The sequence below is a fragment of the Martes martes genome, assembly GCF_963455335.1.
Source record: "Martes martes genome assembly, chromosome: 4".
Lineage (NCBI taxonomy): Eukaryota > Metazoa > Chordata > Mammalia > Carnivora > Mustelidae > Martes > Martes martes.
In genome coordinates, this window is record NC_137891.1 from 9711453 (window position 1) to 9728546 (window position 17094).

At 36.2% G+C, this 17094-nt stretch overlaps 1 protein-coding gene across 2 annotated transcripts in view; it reads right to left on the reverse strand.

Annotated features, from left to right (window-relative positions):
* Window positions 1-17094, reverse strand: part of EFR3A (EFR3 homolog A) — a 108410-nt gene that overhangs the window by 32240 nt on the left and 59076 nt on the right. For both annotated transcript variants that reach the window (XM_080801461.1, XM_080801462.1), the window contains exons 9-12: window positions 14979-15114; window positions 8381-8548; window positions 3368-3482; window positions 2329-2380 (exon numbers count right to left, since the gene is read on the reverse strand). In XM_080801461.1, coding sequence (XP_080657587.1) covers window positions 2329-2380; window positions 3368-3482; window positions 8381-8548; window positions 14979-15114 — 471 coding nt within the window. The remainder of the gene's footprint in view (window positions 1-2328; window positions 2381-3367; window positions 3483-8380; window positions 8549-14978; window positions 15115-17094) is intronic.

Consider the following 17094-nt stretch of genomic DNA (forward strand, 5'->3'; position numbering starts at 1 on the left):
TGAATATTAACTTCCTCGTCACCACACCCCTACGAGGTGAGCATCAGTGCATATCTCCATTTTGTAATAGAAAAGAGGCTCAGAGAGGTCAAGAATTTGTGGCAATGGTAGTTCAGTACTAACTGCACACCAGGTATTAGGTAGCAGATAGTACAGTACAGGTAAGAACTGAAATTTTTTAACTTAAATTGTCAAATTGTTCTTTTAAAGTAAGCAGTTTGGGTTAACAGGAATACATTTTTATTCTGGAAAGCTGTACTTTATTCATTACTTGATTTGACATTTCTAATATATCCCTATCCTCTAAATTTAAAGCTTTGAAAGAACATATATTTATATGGTATTAAGCATTTTAACCATACCACAAAGACATTTATTCAGGTGACTCTGGTATAATTAGGATTAGAGACAAGATGATTTACTCAGGGTATTTGTTTAATTAAAAGGCTTAGAAACAAAAGAAATTTCAGGTGGATAGTCTCTATTTATAGTCAGTATTACAAGCAAATATGGGTATTTATATTTGGGCACTTATTACAGGATCGAGGTGATTTTTATAAGTGAGCAAGAAAATTGGTTAGGACAATTGCCACCTGCCTAGAAGAGTTAAAAATATATCCAAGTCTCACATCACATACAAAAGTAAACTTCAAATATCTACCTATGGAAAGCCAAATTCTAAAAACTTTTGTAAAAAAATATAAGGAAAATGTGCTCATAAGAATAGGCAAATCTGCGACAATGTGGATGGAACTAGAGGGTATTGTGCTTAGCAAAATAAGTCAATCGGAGAAAGACAACTATCATATGATCTCCCTGATATGAGGAAGTGGAGATGCAACGTGGGGGGTTTGGGGGGTAGGAAAAGAATAAATGAAACAAGATGGGATCGGGAGGGAGACAAACGATAAGAGACTCTTAATCTCGCAGAACAAACTGAGGGTTGCTGGGGGGAGGGGGGTTAGAAGAGGGTGGTGGGGTTATGGACATTGGGGAGGGTATGTGCTATGGTGAGTGCTGTGAAATGTGTAAACCAAGCGATTCACAGCCCCATACCCCTGGGGTTAAAAATACATTATATGTTTATAAAAAAATTTAAAACTTAATTAAAAAAAAAGAATAGGCAAAAGTTCTTAAACAAGATAAAATAAAAAAGCATAAAATACATATGAAAGGACTGATTAATCTGACTATATTATATTTAAACTTCTGTATAGCAAATACCATAACCAGAATTAAATATGAAACACAAAATCTCTAAGTATGAAATATTTATTAAAAAAAAAAAAGGGGGCACCTGGGTGGCTCAGTTGGTTAAGCATCTGCGTTCAATTCAGTTATAGTTTTGGGGTCCTGGATTGGGCCCCACATCGGGCTCCCCACTCAGCAGGGAGCCTGCTTCTCCCTCTGCCCTCCATTCACAACCCCCCCCCACGTTCTGCTTGCTTACTCTCTCTCGTGCTCTCTCCCAAATAAATAAAACCTTGTTTTTTTTTTTTTTTTTTAAAAGGGCTCATGTACAATAGAGATTTCCTAAAAGAAATTTTAAACATCTTTAAAGATTTGGAAAGGACACACATTCCAAATAATTAGCTCCTATTTTGTTCTTGGCATTATACTAAATATAGTTAAGATATAGTTAAATCAAAGATGAAAATGATTACTGTAAAAGAACCAGAGGACTTTACATTTTAGGTATGCTTTTCCTTTTTGTCTATTTATAGCTGAATTATTTTCCAAAGGAGAAGTCATTATTTGGTCAGTGTATGATGGAAATAACATGATCTGTACAAAGAAAATGGTTTCACATCCAAATTCTAGTCTTCAGCTTATTGACCGTGGTGAACCTCTTCCCCTCCTTCCACTCCACGTGTCTGAGCCCAGGCATCTTTCTGTATAAAACATAACACTTTCTATCTTCTGTATATGTCAATCATTATGAAGATCAAGTAAAATGACGCAAGTGAGGAATAAACAGTAAAAGAATAAAATATTTAAGTATATAAGCCATAGAAAAAAGCTAACCATAAACAGTATCTTACAATATAAGAAAAACCAGATAACATGAAGTTATTCGTTCCTCTTCAATAAGTTTATTCTTCACTTATTTTTTTTTTTTAAGATTTTATTTATATGACAGACAAAGAGATCACAAGTAGGCAGAGAGGCAGGCAAAGGAGGAGGGAGAAGCAGGCTCCCAGCTGAGCAGAGAGCCCGATGTGGGACTCGATCCCAGGACCCTGAGATCACAACCCGAGCCAAAGTTAGAGGCTTAACCCACTGAGCCACCCAGGCGCCCCTATTCTTCACTTATCTTAAATGACTTACCATAAGTAAAGATCTCAGCAACATTATCTGAATCCGCCTGGTTCCCAAATCCCTAAGATATATAAAATACTAGTATTATCTTTGTTGATAGTAATTAACATTGATGTTATTTCATTTACTTATATAACTACTTGATTTTAAAATTCTATTAATTTTGATTAAATAGATTGTTTCCATACTTGCTAACGTCATGGCTCACTTTATACTCATCAATTTCATATATTTAAGAGTTAAATGTAAGAAACAAACAAAAATTCAAACAAAAAGTTAAAAAGCTATTGGCTCTCAAAGAGAACAGATCTACAAATTTAATGACGTGAAAATTCAGTAATTCAATCATATGAAAACACAACGAAACAATCCCAATTTAAAGACGCTGTAAGAATATATTTACCATGAATATAATTGACATAGTATCTATTTAACATTTATCAATATACAGACAATTTAAAAAAAAACTAACAAATGGAAAAGGATTATTTAATTAGTGGTCACAGAAATATAAATCAAATAAGACTATCATTTCTTCATGAAATTAAAAACACACAAAAATATTTACAAACTAAAGCTTTAGCATGTTTAAAATGAGGGAGCCAAAACATATCTTTAAAATCACTTTCAGTTCTAGAATTCTAGGAATAAGTCAACATCCTGGAAAAACAAAGTTTAAAATTTTAAATTTCCTATACAATTTTTAAGATTTTTATAGGAAACTTGAAGCTGTACCCAACCTTATGTGTATATATATAGAGAATGTCCAGGCCAAATAAACCTTCAACCCAGTCAATATAAGACACAGAAAATTTGAGAATTTACAATATACTGAAAACTGATTCTAAAATCAAGCAATGTTGATACAACTGCTTAGCAATGTAGTGCCACAAAAACAACGATGTCCATAGAATTTTCATTACAAAAGATTAAAAAATTAAAACATAAAAAAAGAAAAGAAAACATATTACAACATTAAGATGAAATTTAATCCAAGATTACATTAAGATTTATAGTTTGAGAGCACAGGAAAACTACATATGCATACCCTAGTTGACTGATATCCAAAGTATGGGTGGATGTTCCAAAAACGGGTACTTTCCCCATAATGAACATCATTATTTCTGACCTCTGATAATCTGGTAGGTTACTTCCAAAAAATCCTATGAAAATATTAAGAAAAAGTTAAGATAAATTTTACAAGTTGAAATGTATTTTTTCCATAATACTCAATCATAATATATTTTTAACCAAAGCTTTCAATATGTGGTAAAATGGTATCTTTAAGTTACATACATAACTCTAAAGTCCTTTTCTGTCCTCCCGTCTTTTAGCTCACGTGCTGGCCACACGCGCCCCTGCGTTCCTTGTAGCCATGCCTGGCTGAACTGAAGAAATAATGGGCTTTCTGCTCATGGCCAGGTGAAAGGATGCCACACCCGGCAAGATAAAGAAAAGTAAGGATAACATGAAGTCTTAAAGCTCAGTGCAGCAGATACCTTTGTATCTCAGTCATCACAAAGACGGAGAAATTAAAGCAGTCCCTGCCCCCAGGTTTGGCAGTGAAGAAGCTGAAATGAACGTGGCACAGTGATTTGAACTGTATTAAATTTTAAAAATTCAAAAAACAATACTCTAAATAGATACTCTAATTTCTTCTGTTCATTTACTCATATATAAGATGTACAGAATAAATTAATACTTGATAAAATAATACATGTCTAAAAATCTTTTGCATATGGTTTATAAGATTTATAAAAATCTTTTGCATATGGCAAACCAAAATAAATTTGGGCTGGACTTTAAGAAAAGGGGGGGAAAAAAACCCTCAGTAGCATTTCTGATGAAACTCTTTTTAATATACTGTGAGCCCAAATTCTTGTTCTGGTAAGGAAGTCAGAAACTGGGTCATATTTTGTTGAATAGGTCAATAATTAGGTCACTATTTTGGCTTCAATTGCTGAAACATTGTAAAATCTCATTACAATGAACCAGGTTTACCGTCTAACCCAATGGGTTAATTCAATGTATTATTCAACTAACACAAAAAACCCACAAAACCTTATTTACTTGTCATTTTTCTCTTGTACTCTTACGCCTTCTGGATATTTTAAATTTATCTGCTGTAGCCTTTAATGATTTACTTCCTAGTCTAGAAGACCTAGAACATTTAATTTTCACTTCCTCAAACCTCAAACTGTTGTTTCTTTGAAAGATCAGAACAGGTACTGAATCATGCTGGTTTTGTTCATTTCTCAAAATGCAATATGATCATTATAAAAAACTCATGTTTAATATTGAAGAATAAATTAGTTTTTCAATTTAACTCTTAAGCTTCTATGATTGGAATTAATAATATATGCAAACTCAAACTGTTTTATTTATCATTGATTGGATCTGGGAATAAAAGTCACTTCCCATTATCACACACTTCAGTAATCAAAAATCTCATGATCTTTTTTTTTATAAGGCAACTATAAACCTCTATCTTTCATGAATACAGATGCAAAAATTTCCAACAGATTAGCATACCAAATTCAACAATGTATAAAAATTTTATGCCACAAACATATGAAAAATCTCATGATCTTAACATTACACAATCCACGTAAAGCATGCTATTCTAACACTTCAGAAGCACTATCTATGGGGTTAAGAAACTACTTTGTATTGGGATCCTCAAAATAACCGTATGAGTCTAGGAACAATTTTTTATTAACCTCAGTTGCCTCTTGTGGAAATGTGGATTAGGGAGGTTAATAGCTCACACCAAAAAACCACACAGCTAAGAGTTAGGCCTGAGGTGAAGGCTATTCATTTCCAAAGCCTATGTTATTATTACCCTCTCCTTCCTCCCTGTAAGGTACTTTCAACTTTGCAAGAACCCAATTAGATATGTTGCTAATCACCATGTAAAACTAGACACTGATTTTCTGTTCTGAGCAAGCCAGTCATTACCACGAAGGCATAGGTTTCCAACATAATCAACTGGGAGGAGAGCTCTGAAAGGAATTAATTTTCTATATGTTTGTACTTGAACCACAGAGTGGAGGTGCTGAAGAGCCCCCCTCACCCTGACTGCGAAGAAAGAAAGAACACTGCAGGGAGCTAAGTTCTTGATTACTGTTAAAAAAAAGAATTTGGCCAGCCTGGTACTGTCATGTGCCAAAGGCATAGCAGCCCTGCTCCCTAGACTCATAGCGATATCCACATGATCTAGTAACTACCAGAGTACTGAGAATTTCTAAAAGAAAATACTGAGGAAATCAGAAGGGTGACTAAATAAAAATCTTACTCACTGTGCCACACTGGACTTCTTTTCTCTCATGTTTTAATATTTCATATGTTATTTTGAATGTGTTATGTCACAGAAATATTGATTGAGCCTATTATATCTATATTGTATATTATAAAATATATTAATATTAACTAAAATAAATGAAATATAAAATAAATTAATTAAATGTTCTGGAGTGAAAGAGTACCACTGTATTAATTATAGGTCACGAAAGCAATTTAATTCTCTGAAAACAAGAACAGTTGATTTCTTATCTTAAAACATCACAAAAAATCCATAAATAATCCAAATAAATTTGAGTCACCATAAAAATTATGTGTACCATACACAGATCTAATTGTTTTAAGGAATACTGAGAATGTCTCTGCTACACTGAGAGTCCACGGTAATACTGGATTTCCATTATGCTTTGTCTTTTCACTCACTCCAAAAATCTTAAGCACCTACTATCTGTTACAGTACTAAGTAAGAAATACATGGGGCTTTGCCCTCATGAGGATAATTTCTGTGTACATAAGACTGTAGCTAGGTGAAACAGAGATATGGCACCAAGCAGATCAACCACATGAGTCCACAAGGGGAGAACTACATGCACCACAAAATCCTAGTATGGGGCCTAATATAAACATTCAATATAGTGCCGAATGCTTATATATATGCATATATGTATATCCATAAAACTTTACAAAGAATATAAAAAAGAGAAACTTTGTATTACATATTCCAAAGGACTATTACAAATAAGTAGCCTATACACAGGAAAGTTACTCAGATAAAAGACATAAGTAAATTTATGCACAACTCTACTTTTTGCAGAAACTATTAGCACCATTAGCACCATTAGCACCAGAAACTATTAGCAACCATTAGAAATTAGGTACTAAGCCCCAAAGATAATACTCAATTTTCAAATTATTGTAGCAATCATAATTCCATTAAAAGATACCGGGAGGGGAAGGTTAAAGTGGAACAGGAGTTTGCTTAATTTGTATTTTACTTTAATACAGTCAGATCATTTTATTCCCCCCCCCCCAAAATTCTCATGGCTTTTTTTTTAAAGGACATTCTTAACCTTTTTATTGTAATTTAACCATGTTTTTAAGAAAAAAACATGTGAAATTAAAGCCCAAGGTGGTAGTCCCCCCAACTTGGTTTCTTTCTTTTTTTTTTTTTTTTAAAGATTTTATTTATTTATTTGACAGACGGAGATCACAAGTAGGCAGAGAGGCAGGCAGAGAGAGGGGTGGGTGGGCGGGGGGAAGCAGGCCCCTGCTGAGCAGAGAGCCCGACGCGGGGCTCGATCCCAGGACCCTGGGATCATGACCTGAGCCAAAGGCAGAGGCTTTAACCCACTGAGCCACCCAGGCGCGCCCCCAACTTGGTTTCTAATACCATTCCCCAGTAAAAGAAACCATAGCACTTTGAGAAATGAGATTCCATGGCTGGGACAGGAAATATAAAATGAGCCTCAAACAGCTTAAACCAGTAAGATTGTGCTCAAAAGAATGGGAGGATGTTACAAAGACATGAAGGATGGGAATTCCCACTGCCCAAATCTGGGACAATTTGAGCACCAAAATATAATAATAAATACAAAATGAATTATGAAGCATGAAAATAAGTCCACGAGCTCATACCAATAACAAAGATATAAATACCTGCATTCCTACATATATACACAGGGGAAAAAAAGGGACTCCTGCTCATGCAGAACACAAAGTGCCACCTGACAGCTGTGGAGGGAGTGCCAAGTTTGAAAACCATCCATTTACAACATTACAGTAAAGACAGATTCAGGAGAGATTTATGAATGATTACTAAATTCAGGGGGAGGTTTGGGTGAAAAGCAGAATATCCACATGGTCTAAAAGCATATCCTCAGAGACTGCTTACTGTTGCAAGGATAAAAACTGAAACCGTACAACAGAGAAACAGAACTCTTTGAGTGATCAAAACTTACATCACCAATGAGAAGCAAAAGTACACTGCACACCTCTCTGTGCGTAATACTCCCAGAGGAACTTTATCACTTATGTGGTATCCAGCCAGGAATGAACACCAGACAAACCCAAATGAAAAAAATTTTTTAAAAGGGAATGGTATGTTCTTAAAAACTCCCATATCAGAATCGAAACGTTCCAGACTAAAGGAACTCAAGAAATATTAAAACTAAATGCAATTTATGATCCCAGACTGAATCCTGGATGTAAGGAAAAACATGCTCTAAAGGATATTCTTAGGTCAAATGACAAAACTGAAATATGGAAGTCTGATTAACGAATATGCCAATGTTAAATTCACTGACATTGGTTAACTGTATTCTAGTTATGTAAGAATCTTATTCTTTGGAAAAATTCTCTGCAGTAAAGGACCATGATGCATATGCACTTAATCTCTAGTGGTTTAGGGGAAAAAATGAGAATATATGTATATGCCTACCTCTTTCCTCACATTTATATATGCACATATATGTACACATACACATACATACATGCACACACAGAGAAATGGGAGAGAAGGAGGGAGAAGAAAAGACAACATAAATGATAAAATAAATAGCATAAAATATTAATAGATGAATCTGGGTGAAGGGTATACAGTGTTCTTTGTCCTATTCTTATGTTTGTTTCAGAATATCAAGTCTTTGAAAAGTCTGAGCCATCATTCACCTTTGACTAATGTACTCTAAGAGACAAGTAACTTTCAGTAAAAGCTCTTTTAATCACTTCCACATAATAGTTTGGAAAAGTGAAACATACTCACCTATTGTTTGGATGATAGCATTCTGCACAATCTTCTCATCATTGTCTTTGGAACTTGAGTTTAAATTAGCACTGCCTACGGATCCCCCCTGTAAATCATTTGCTTCAAATTCAACACTGAGACGCAGATGCTTCAGGAGGGTGTTAAAGACTTCTAGCACTGTGGGTCCTGTAAACAAACTCTAAATGAGCTTTTCCAAAGTTATATAATCAAAACCAATTCTCACATTTCTCAGAGATTTTTGGATATTTCCAGAATCGTAAAAAAGTAAATGAGAAATACCTAAGTAAAAAGTCTCCCAGTTATTCCAGCATCTACTGGGCATCTCATAGCAACTGACCATTTGAACCTCTGGTACAAACCACACAAAATGTGTATTTGCATATAAAAATTACAAAAACTTTAAATCCATATAATCTTGTCGCCTCAAAATAACATGTAATAGGATAGTATTTAAGTTGCTTGTTGGATCAGAACCCACAGAATCACAGTACCATAGCTCACTGTCATGTCAGAAATTTATTTTGCAGCTTTTGAAGATGAAGAAGGGATAATTTGCCTCCGTTATGAGAAAGAAACTAGCCAATTTATCAGATTCAGTTAAATGAAATTTGTTTTCTGCTTTTAGTTCTATAACTATTCTGCACCTGTTTGTCACTATCAGTGTTTTTTATTTCTGCCTCCAACTTTTAATTGCAATCTTATCCAGGACAGGCAGCCATGGTCAAATACTTCTTCAAATGTACAGAGCTTAGTATATAGTATCTCATACATTAAGAGACACTAGTGTGATAATTCAACGTAGTATGTTTCATGTAATATCTCAAATTAACTTTTCAGTTAAACTGATTCCATCTCTTTGAGATAAATTATAAGTAATAAAAAGTCCATATCCAAAATGCCCACTCCTATTTGACACCGAATGAGCACTAGAGTATTTTAGTAGCTAATGTATTTCCACTTTGATTCTGAAGCAAAAAAACCATAACCAGATTCTTCTACTAAGTTTAGTAATTCTATCATGGCCTCTTCCATTCTTCTAAGGACATGCAAGTGAAAAATTGACCTCTGATCTGTCCCTTCTCTTTGTTAACCCTATAGTCAGTCATTATCCAATCCTGTTTACATTCCCATTCCTGTGCTGCCATCAAAGGTCAAGTTCTTTCCCTTGTGCCTACAATGCTGGCAACCACTTGTTATTTCTGAAGTGTCTTACGTTTTTCAGCCAGATGAATTACTTATCCTACAGCACATCTTTGATAAAGATTACATTAAATACCTAAGGATACCAATCAACTGTAGAATTACGTCCATGATTTGGCTGCAACTTTAACATTAAAGCTGTTTCTCTGACTTCTTCCACACTACCACACATTCTAGCCACATGGGCTGTGTAGTATTTTGCTCTTACGAAACCAATTTCTATCCCTGGCTTTCTGAAGAAATGTGAGCAAACCTGCCCTGAACACAGCATTAGGTAAAGTTGTCTAACTTCAAGTAAACTCTAAGTTTCCTGCATGTATATCCTCCCAAATGCCTAGCACATAAGGGGAATTCAAAAATCTTTTTCATGTTTTTTAAATTTAAATTCAATTAATTAACTTACAGTGTATTTTTAGTTTCAGAGATAGAGTTCAGTGATTCATCAGCTATATATCATATCCAGTGCTCATGATATCACATGCCCTCCTTCATGCCCATCCCCCAGTTACCCCATCCTCTCACCCAACTACCTCCCTTCCAGCAACCCTGTTTGTTTCCGATGATTTAGAGTCTCTTGTGGTTTGTCTCCTTCTCTGCTTTTGTCTTGTTTCATTTTTCCCTCCCTTACCCTATGTTCCTGTTTTGTTTCTTAAATTCCACAAGTGAAATCATCTAATTGTCTTTCTGTGATTGAGAAATACTGTCTAGTTCCTTCCATGTCCTTGCAAATGGCCAGATTTCATTTTTTTGATGGCTCAGTAAGAGCCCATTGTATATATATACCTGTCACCTCTTTTATATCCATTCATCTGTTGATGGACCTCTGGGCTCTTTCTATACTTTGGCTATTGTGGATATTGCTACTATAAACACTGGGGTACAGGTGTCCCTTCAGATCATTGCATTTGTACCTTTGGGGTAAATACCTAATAGTAAAAATTACTGGATTATGGGTTAGCTCTAACTTGTTTTTTTGTCTTGTTTTGTTTTGTTTTAAGATTTTATTTATTATTTGAGAAACAGAGAGAGGGAACACAAGCAGGGGGAACGGGAGAGGGAGAAGTAGGCTCCCCACTGAGCCGGAAGCCCGACATGGGGCTCGATCCCAGGACCCAGGGATCATGATGTGAGCTGAAGATAGACACCTAACTGACTGAGCCACCTGGGCCCCCTGTTTTAACTTTTTGAGGAACCTCCATCCTGTTTTCCAGAATGGCTGTACTAGCTTGCATTCCCACTAGCAGCATAACAGGATTCCCCTTTCTCCACATCCTTGCCAACATTTGTTGTTTCCTGAGTTGTTAATTTTAGCCATTTTGACTGGTATGCAGTGGTAACTCACTATGGTTTTGATTTGAATTTCCCTGATGCCCAGTGATGTTAAGCATTATTTCAAGTGTTTCTTGGTCATTTGTATGTATGTCTTATTTGGAGAAACAACTGTTAATGTCTTCTGCCCATTTCTTAACTGGATTATTTGGTCTTGAGTTTGGTAAGTTCTTTATAGATTCTTCATACTAGCCCTTTATCTGATAAGACATCTGAAGACAGCTCCTCCCATTCTGCAGGTCTTCTTTAGGTTTTGTCCATCATTTCCTTTGCTGGGCAAAAGCTTTTTACCTTTTTTATTTTTTTAAGATTTTATTTATTCAATTGACAGAGAGAGACATAGCGAGAGAGGGAACACAAGCAGGGGGAGTGCGAGAGGGACAAGCAAGATTCCCACTGAGCAGGGAGCCCGATGTGGGGCTCGATCCCAGGACCCTGGGATCATGACCTGAGCCAAAGGCAGACGCCCAATGACGGAGCCACCCAGGGGCCCCTGAAGCTTTTTACCTTGATGAAGTCCCCATAGTTCATTTTTGCCTTTGCTACCTTTGTCTTTAGAGACGTGTCTAGTAAGAAGTTGCTGTGGCTAAGGTCAAGAGGCTGCTGCCTGTGATCTCCTCTAGGATTGATAGATTCCTGTCTCACATTGAGGTCTTTCATCCATTTTGAGTCTATTTTGGGGTATGGTGACAGGAAATGGTTCAGTTTCATTCTTCTGCATGTGGCTGTCCAATGTTCCGAACACCATTTGTTAAAGAGACTGTCTTTTTTCCATTGGTTATTCTTTCCTGCTTTGTCAAAGATTAGTTAACCATAGAGCTGAGGGTCCATTTCTGGGTTCTCTATTCTGTTCCTTTGATCTATGTGTCTGTTTTTGTGCCGGTGTCATACTGTCTTAATGATTACAGCTTTGTAAGAGAGCTTGAGGTCTGGCACTGTGATGCCACCAGCTCTGGTTTTCTTTTTCAACATTCCTTTGGTTATTCGGGGTCTTTACTGGTCCCATACAAATTTTAGGGTTATTTGTTCCAGCTCTGTGAAAAAAGTTGATGGTATTTTGATAGGGATTGCATCGAATGTATAGATTCTTCTAGGGAGCGTAGACATTTTAACAATATTTGTTCCTCCAATACATGGGCATGGAACATTTTTCCATTTCTTTGTGTCTTCCTCAAATTCTTTTTGACTGTTCTATAGTTTTCTGAGTACAGATCCTTTGCCTCTTTGGTTAGGTTTATTCCTACGTATCTTATGGTTTTTGGTGCAATTGTAAATGGGATCGATTCCTTAATTTCTCTTTCTTCTGTCTCATTGTTAGTATATAGAAATGCAACTGATTTCTGTGCATCGATGTTATTTCCTGTCACTTTGCTACATTCCTGCATGAGTTCTAGTAATTTTGAGGTGGAGTCTTTTCAGTTTTCCACAGAGTCTCATGTCATCTGTGAAGAATGAGAGTTTGACTTCTTTGCTGATTAGGATATCTTTTATTTCTTTTTGTTGTGTGACTGCTGAAGCTAGGACTTCTAGTACTACACTGAACAACAGTGGTGAGAGTGGACATCCCTGTCATCTTCCTGATCATAGGGGAAAAAAGCTCTCAGTTCTTCCCCGTTGAGAATGTTACTTGCATGGGCTTTTCATATATGGTTTTTTATGATAGTGACGTATGTTTCACCATCCCTCTGTGGAGAGTTTTAATCAAGAGAGGATGCTGTACTTTGTCAAATGCTTTTTCTACATCTATTGAGAGGATCAGATGGTTCTTGTCCTTTTATTAATGTGGTATATCATGTTGACTGATTTGTGGATGTTGAAACGCCCTTGCAGCCCAGGAACAAATCCCACTTGGTCATGGTGAATAATCCTTTTAATGTACTATTGGATCCTACTGGCTAGTATCTTGGTGAGGATTTTGGCATCCATATTCATCAGGGATATTGGTCTGTAATTCCCCAGGTCTTTGTCTGGTTTTGAGATCAAGGTAATGCTAGCCTCATAGAAAGAGTTTGGAAGTTTTTCTCCCTTTTCTATTTTTTTGAAATAGCTTCAGAAAAATAGGTACTAATTCTTCTTTAAATATCTGGCAGAATTCCCTGGGAAGCCATCCAGCCCTGGACTCTTGTTTGTTGGGAGATTTCTGATTACTGCTTCTATCCTTGCCAGTTATGCGTCTGTTCAGGTTTTCTATTTGTTCCAGTTCCAGTTTTGGTGGTTTATACATTTCTAGGAATGCATCCATTTCTTCCAGACTGCCTAATTTGTTGGCATATAGTTGGGTCATAATACATTCTTATAATTGTCTGTATTTCTTTGGTGTTGGTTGTGATTTCTCCTCTTTCCTTTAAAATTCTATTTACTTAGGGCCTTTCTCTTTTCTTTTTGATAAGTCTGGCTAGGGGTTTATTGATCTTATTAATTCTTTCAAAGAACCAGCTCCTAGTTTCATTGATCTGTTCTACTGTTCTTTTGGTTTCTATTTCACTGATTTCTGCTCTAATCTTTACGAATTCTCCTCTCCTGCTGGGTTTAGGCTTAATTTGCTGTTCTTTCTCCAGCTCCTTTAGGTTTAAGGTTAGGTTGTGTATTTGAGACGTTTCTTGTTTCTTGAAAAGGATTGTATTACTATACACTTCCCTCTTATGACTGCCTTTGCAGCATCCCAAAGAGTTTGAACAGTTGTGTTTTCATTTTAATTTATTTATTTGAATTTTTAAAATTCTTCTTTAATTCCCTGGTTGACCCATTCATTCTTCGGTATGATGCTCTTTAGCCTCCATATATTTGTGTTCCTTCCAAATTTCCTCGTGATTGAGTTCAAGCTTCAAAGCACTGTGGTCCTAAAATATGCAGGGAATAATCCCAATCTTTTGGTTTGAGTTGAGACCTGATTTGTGACACAGTATGTGATCTACTCTAGAGAATGTTCTACATGCACTGGGGAAGAATGTGTATTCTGTTGCTTTAGGATAAAATGCTCTGAATCCATCTGTGAAGTCCATCTGGTTCAGTGTATCATTCAAAGTCCGTTTCTTTGTTGATTTTCTGCTTAATGATCTGTCCACTGCAGCGAGTGGGGTGTTAAAGTCCCCTACTGTTATTGTGTTATTATAGATGTGTTTCTTTAATTTTATTATTATAGTTTATATAATTGGCTACTCCCATGTTAGGGGCACAAATATTTATAATTGTTAGATCTTCTTGATGGACAGGCCCTTTAATTTTGATATAGTATCCTTCCTCATCTCTTATTACAGTCTTTGGTTTAAAATCCAATTTGTCTGATATAAGGATTGCTACCTCAGCTTTTCTGTGATGCCCATTAGCATGATAAATGGTTTTCCATGCCCTCCAGTCTGGAGATGTCTTTGGGTCTAAATGAGTCTATATCACTAATTCTCTGTTCTGCCTCATTTATCCTAGCAGTGAGAGCATATTGCATCTCATTAATAGCCTTTTTGGTTTCAGCTTGTTCGATTTTAGTTCATTTCTCCAGAAAGGAATTCTCTAGTGTCTTCTATGCTTTCTTCGAGTCCAGATAATATCTTACAATCGTTACTCTGAACTCTAGTTTCAACATCTTATTTATATCCATAATGTTTAAGTCCCTGGCAGTCAGTACTGCCTCCTGTTGTCTTTTTTTTGTGGTGAGTTCTTCCAACCTGTCATTCTTGAAAAAAGTGGTCACTTCTCTGTATGTAGAATTGCAGCAATTCTTTTCTTAGATCTCCAATCGAGTTCACAGGTGTTCAGAATGATTTAATAGCTATCTAGCTGAATTCCAGGGACCAGATGAAACTAGGATCCCCTATGCCTTTGCCATCTTCCTCCTCCATCTAAAAATCTTCATTAGAAAAAAGGAGGAGGGAGAGATTGATATAGTGGAAAATGCTTAAGTATACACTAAACAAGTCTGAGAAATTCCAAGAGAAATTGTAGCATATTTAAAAACATTATTTTTAAGGAGTTTTCCATACACTGCTGTATCTACTGAAAAAAAATTCTAGACTAGATTAAAGCATTAATTTTTTTTGAGTTTTTTTGTTTTGTTTTTGCTGACACTCACCTATGGAACCTTTAGCAGCAATGGCAACGGCCTCTAACAGAACCTGGATGATACCTGCTCGAACCCGTGGAGAATCTTTTTTACGAGCATCAAGGTGTCCTAGGATCTCCTGAATTACATGGTGAGAATACTGAGCCTAAAAGAAGCAAAACAGTACATAGAGATGTATGAACAGTTATATGCATACTGGTTGGATTTTTAAGAATGGAAAACCATGTGTCACTTAAATGTCCACCTATAGGAGACCGGTACTCCTGTTACAGAACAATATGTAGCCACTACAAACCCATACTTTTTAAGACTAAATATAGATACTAGAAAATATTTAGAATGCCCTGGATAAAAAAAGCAAGTTGCAAAAACTACAATTAATAAAATTTAATCTGTTCTTTAAAACGATACATAGGACTACAATTATATACACCTAAATATTGACAGTGGCCAGGATTCATTAGAAGTTTTATTATCTTCACATTTCTTTGTAATTTCAAAGAATATTTATATACTCTTATAATCTGATAATAGAACAAATCTTCAAAAATAAACAGATATAGCACTTCTCTCTTACCCAAACTAGATAAATATTATTTCTCATTATGGACTCCTAACAACACTAAACAGTCAAAACTCCTATCTCATCAAGAGCCACTATCAAAAGGAAAATGTTATTGCTGTATACCTGATTAAATTTAAATCAAGGCAATATCAGAAGATCTGCAATTTACAAAGGCAATTTTATCATAGATATATAAATCTGATCTATCACAATAAATGATATTAAAACCTAAATCTAAAATAGGATAGCTAGAGAATGTTTAACTACAATGAATATATATATATATTTTTTTTTTAATTTAAATTTATTTATTTGTTAGAGAGAGAGCGAGCAAGCACAGGCAGACAGAATGGTAGGCAGAGACAGAGGGAGAAGCAGGCTCCCCGCCGAGCAAGGAGCCCGATGCGGGACTCGACCCCAGGACGCTGGGATCATGACCTGAGCCGAAGGCAGCCGCTTTACCAACTGAGCCACCCAGGCGTCCCAGAATATATATATATTTTTAAACAGAGTAGCAAAGTTTTGTTTTTTTTTAAACTAATAATTACACCCAGGAATCATGAGTGGGTCTACCACCAGTTTGTAAAAATCCAGCAACAAACAATATAGGCAATGGCCCTGATCTCCACATCTGTGTTTGCCCTCAGGCCCCACCACTCTGTTTTCAGACTGGTTACCTCTCTCTCCTTTGGAATGGGTAGCCTTTTATTAAAAAGAAATGCCCAACACATAATGGATCCTCTGCTCAAAAGCAGAAAGAATTCCCCTCCACCTCTAACAACATAACCAAATTCACTGCCAGGTATTTCTGGTATTTCTGTCATAACACAGCTACTTTTTTTAACAGCCCAAGGTAAGCATTTTCATCTTTACTTTATACAGTGTTAAAACAGAGGAATGCCAGATAGAGAGATACACACATACACAAAACTTGAAACTGAACTTCTTGCCCAGGAAGCTGTATACTTCTGATGTGTGAACCTCATGCAAATAGAGTCTTACAAACAGGATGGCAATGTGACTTACTGTCCAAACCAGGACACTTCAGAGAGTGAGAGTATTAATAATTATATAAAGCAGGGCTATCCCTAAGCAAAGCATAGCACCTGTTCACAACAGCTCAAGAATTCCACCATAGATGAAAAGCGCATGGAGTGACAGGAACAAAATTGTAATGATGTTAATTTTACTTTATACCAAGTTTCTGACACAGGTTTACCAAGCTATTGTGTACCTGTGGTAAAACTCACCCTCACACTGAAGTTTAAAGCAACAGTAATGGATGCGTAGCTTTAAGAAGCAACACAAGGGGCGCCTGGGTGGCTCAGTGGCTTAAGCCTCTATCTTCAGCTCAGGTCACGATCTCAGGGTCCTGGGATCGAGCCCCGCATCGAGCCCCGCATCGGGCTCTCTGCTCAGTGGGGAGCCTGCTTCCCCTTCTCTCTCTACCTACTTGTGATCTCTCTCTCTCTGTCAAATAAATAAATAAAATCTTAAAAAAAAAAATTAAGAAGCAACACAAAAGGGTGGTTAAGTACATCTGTAAGCCCTAGAGTCAGA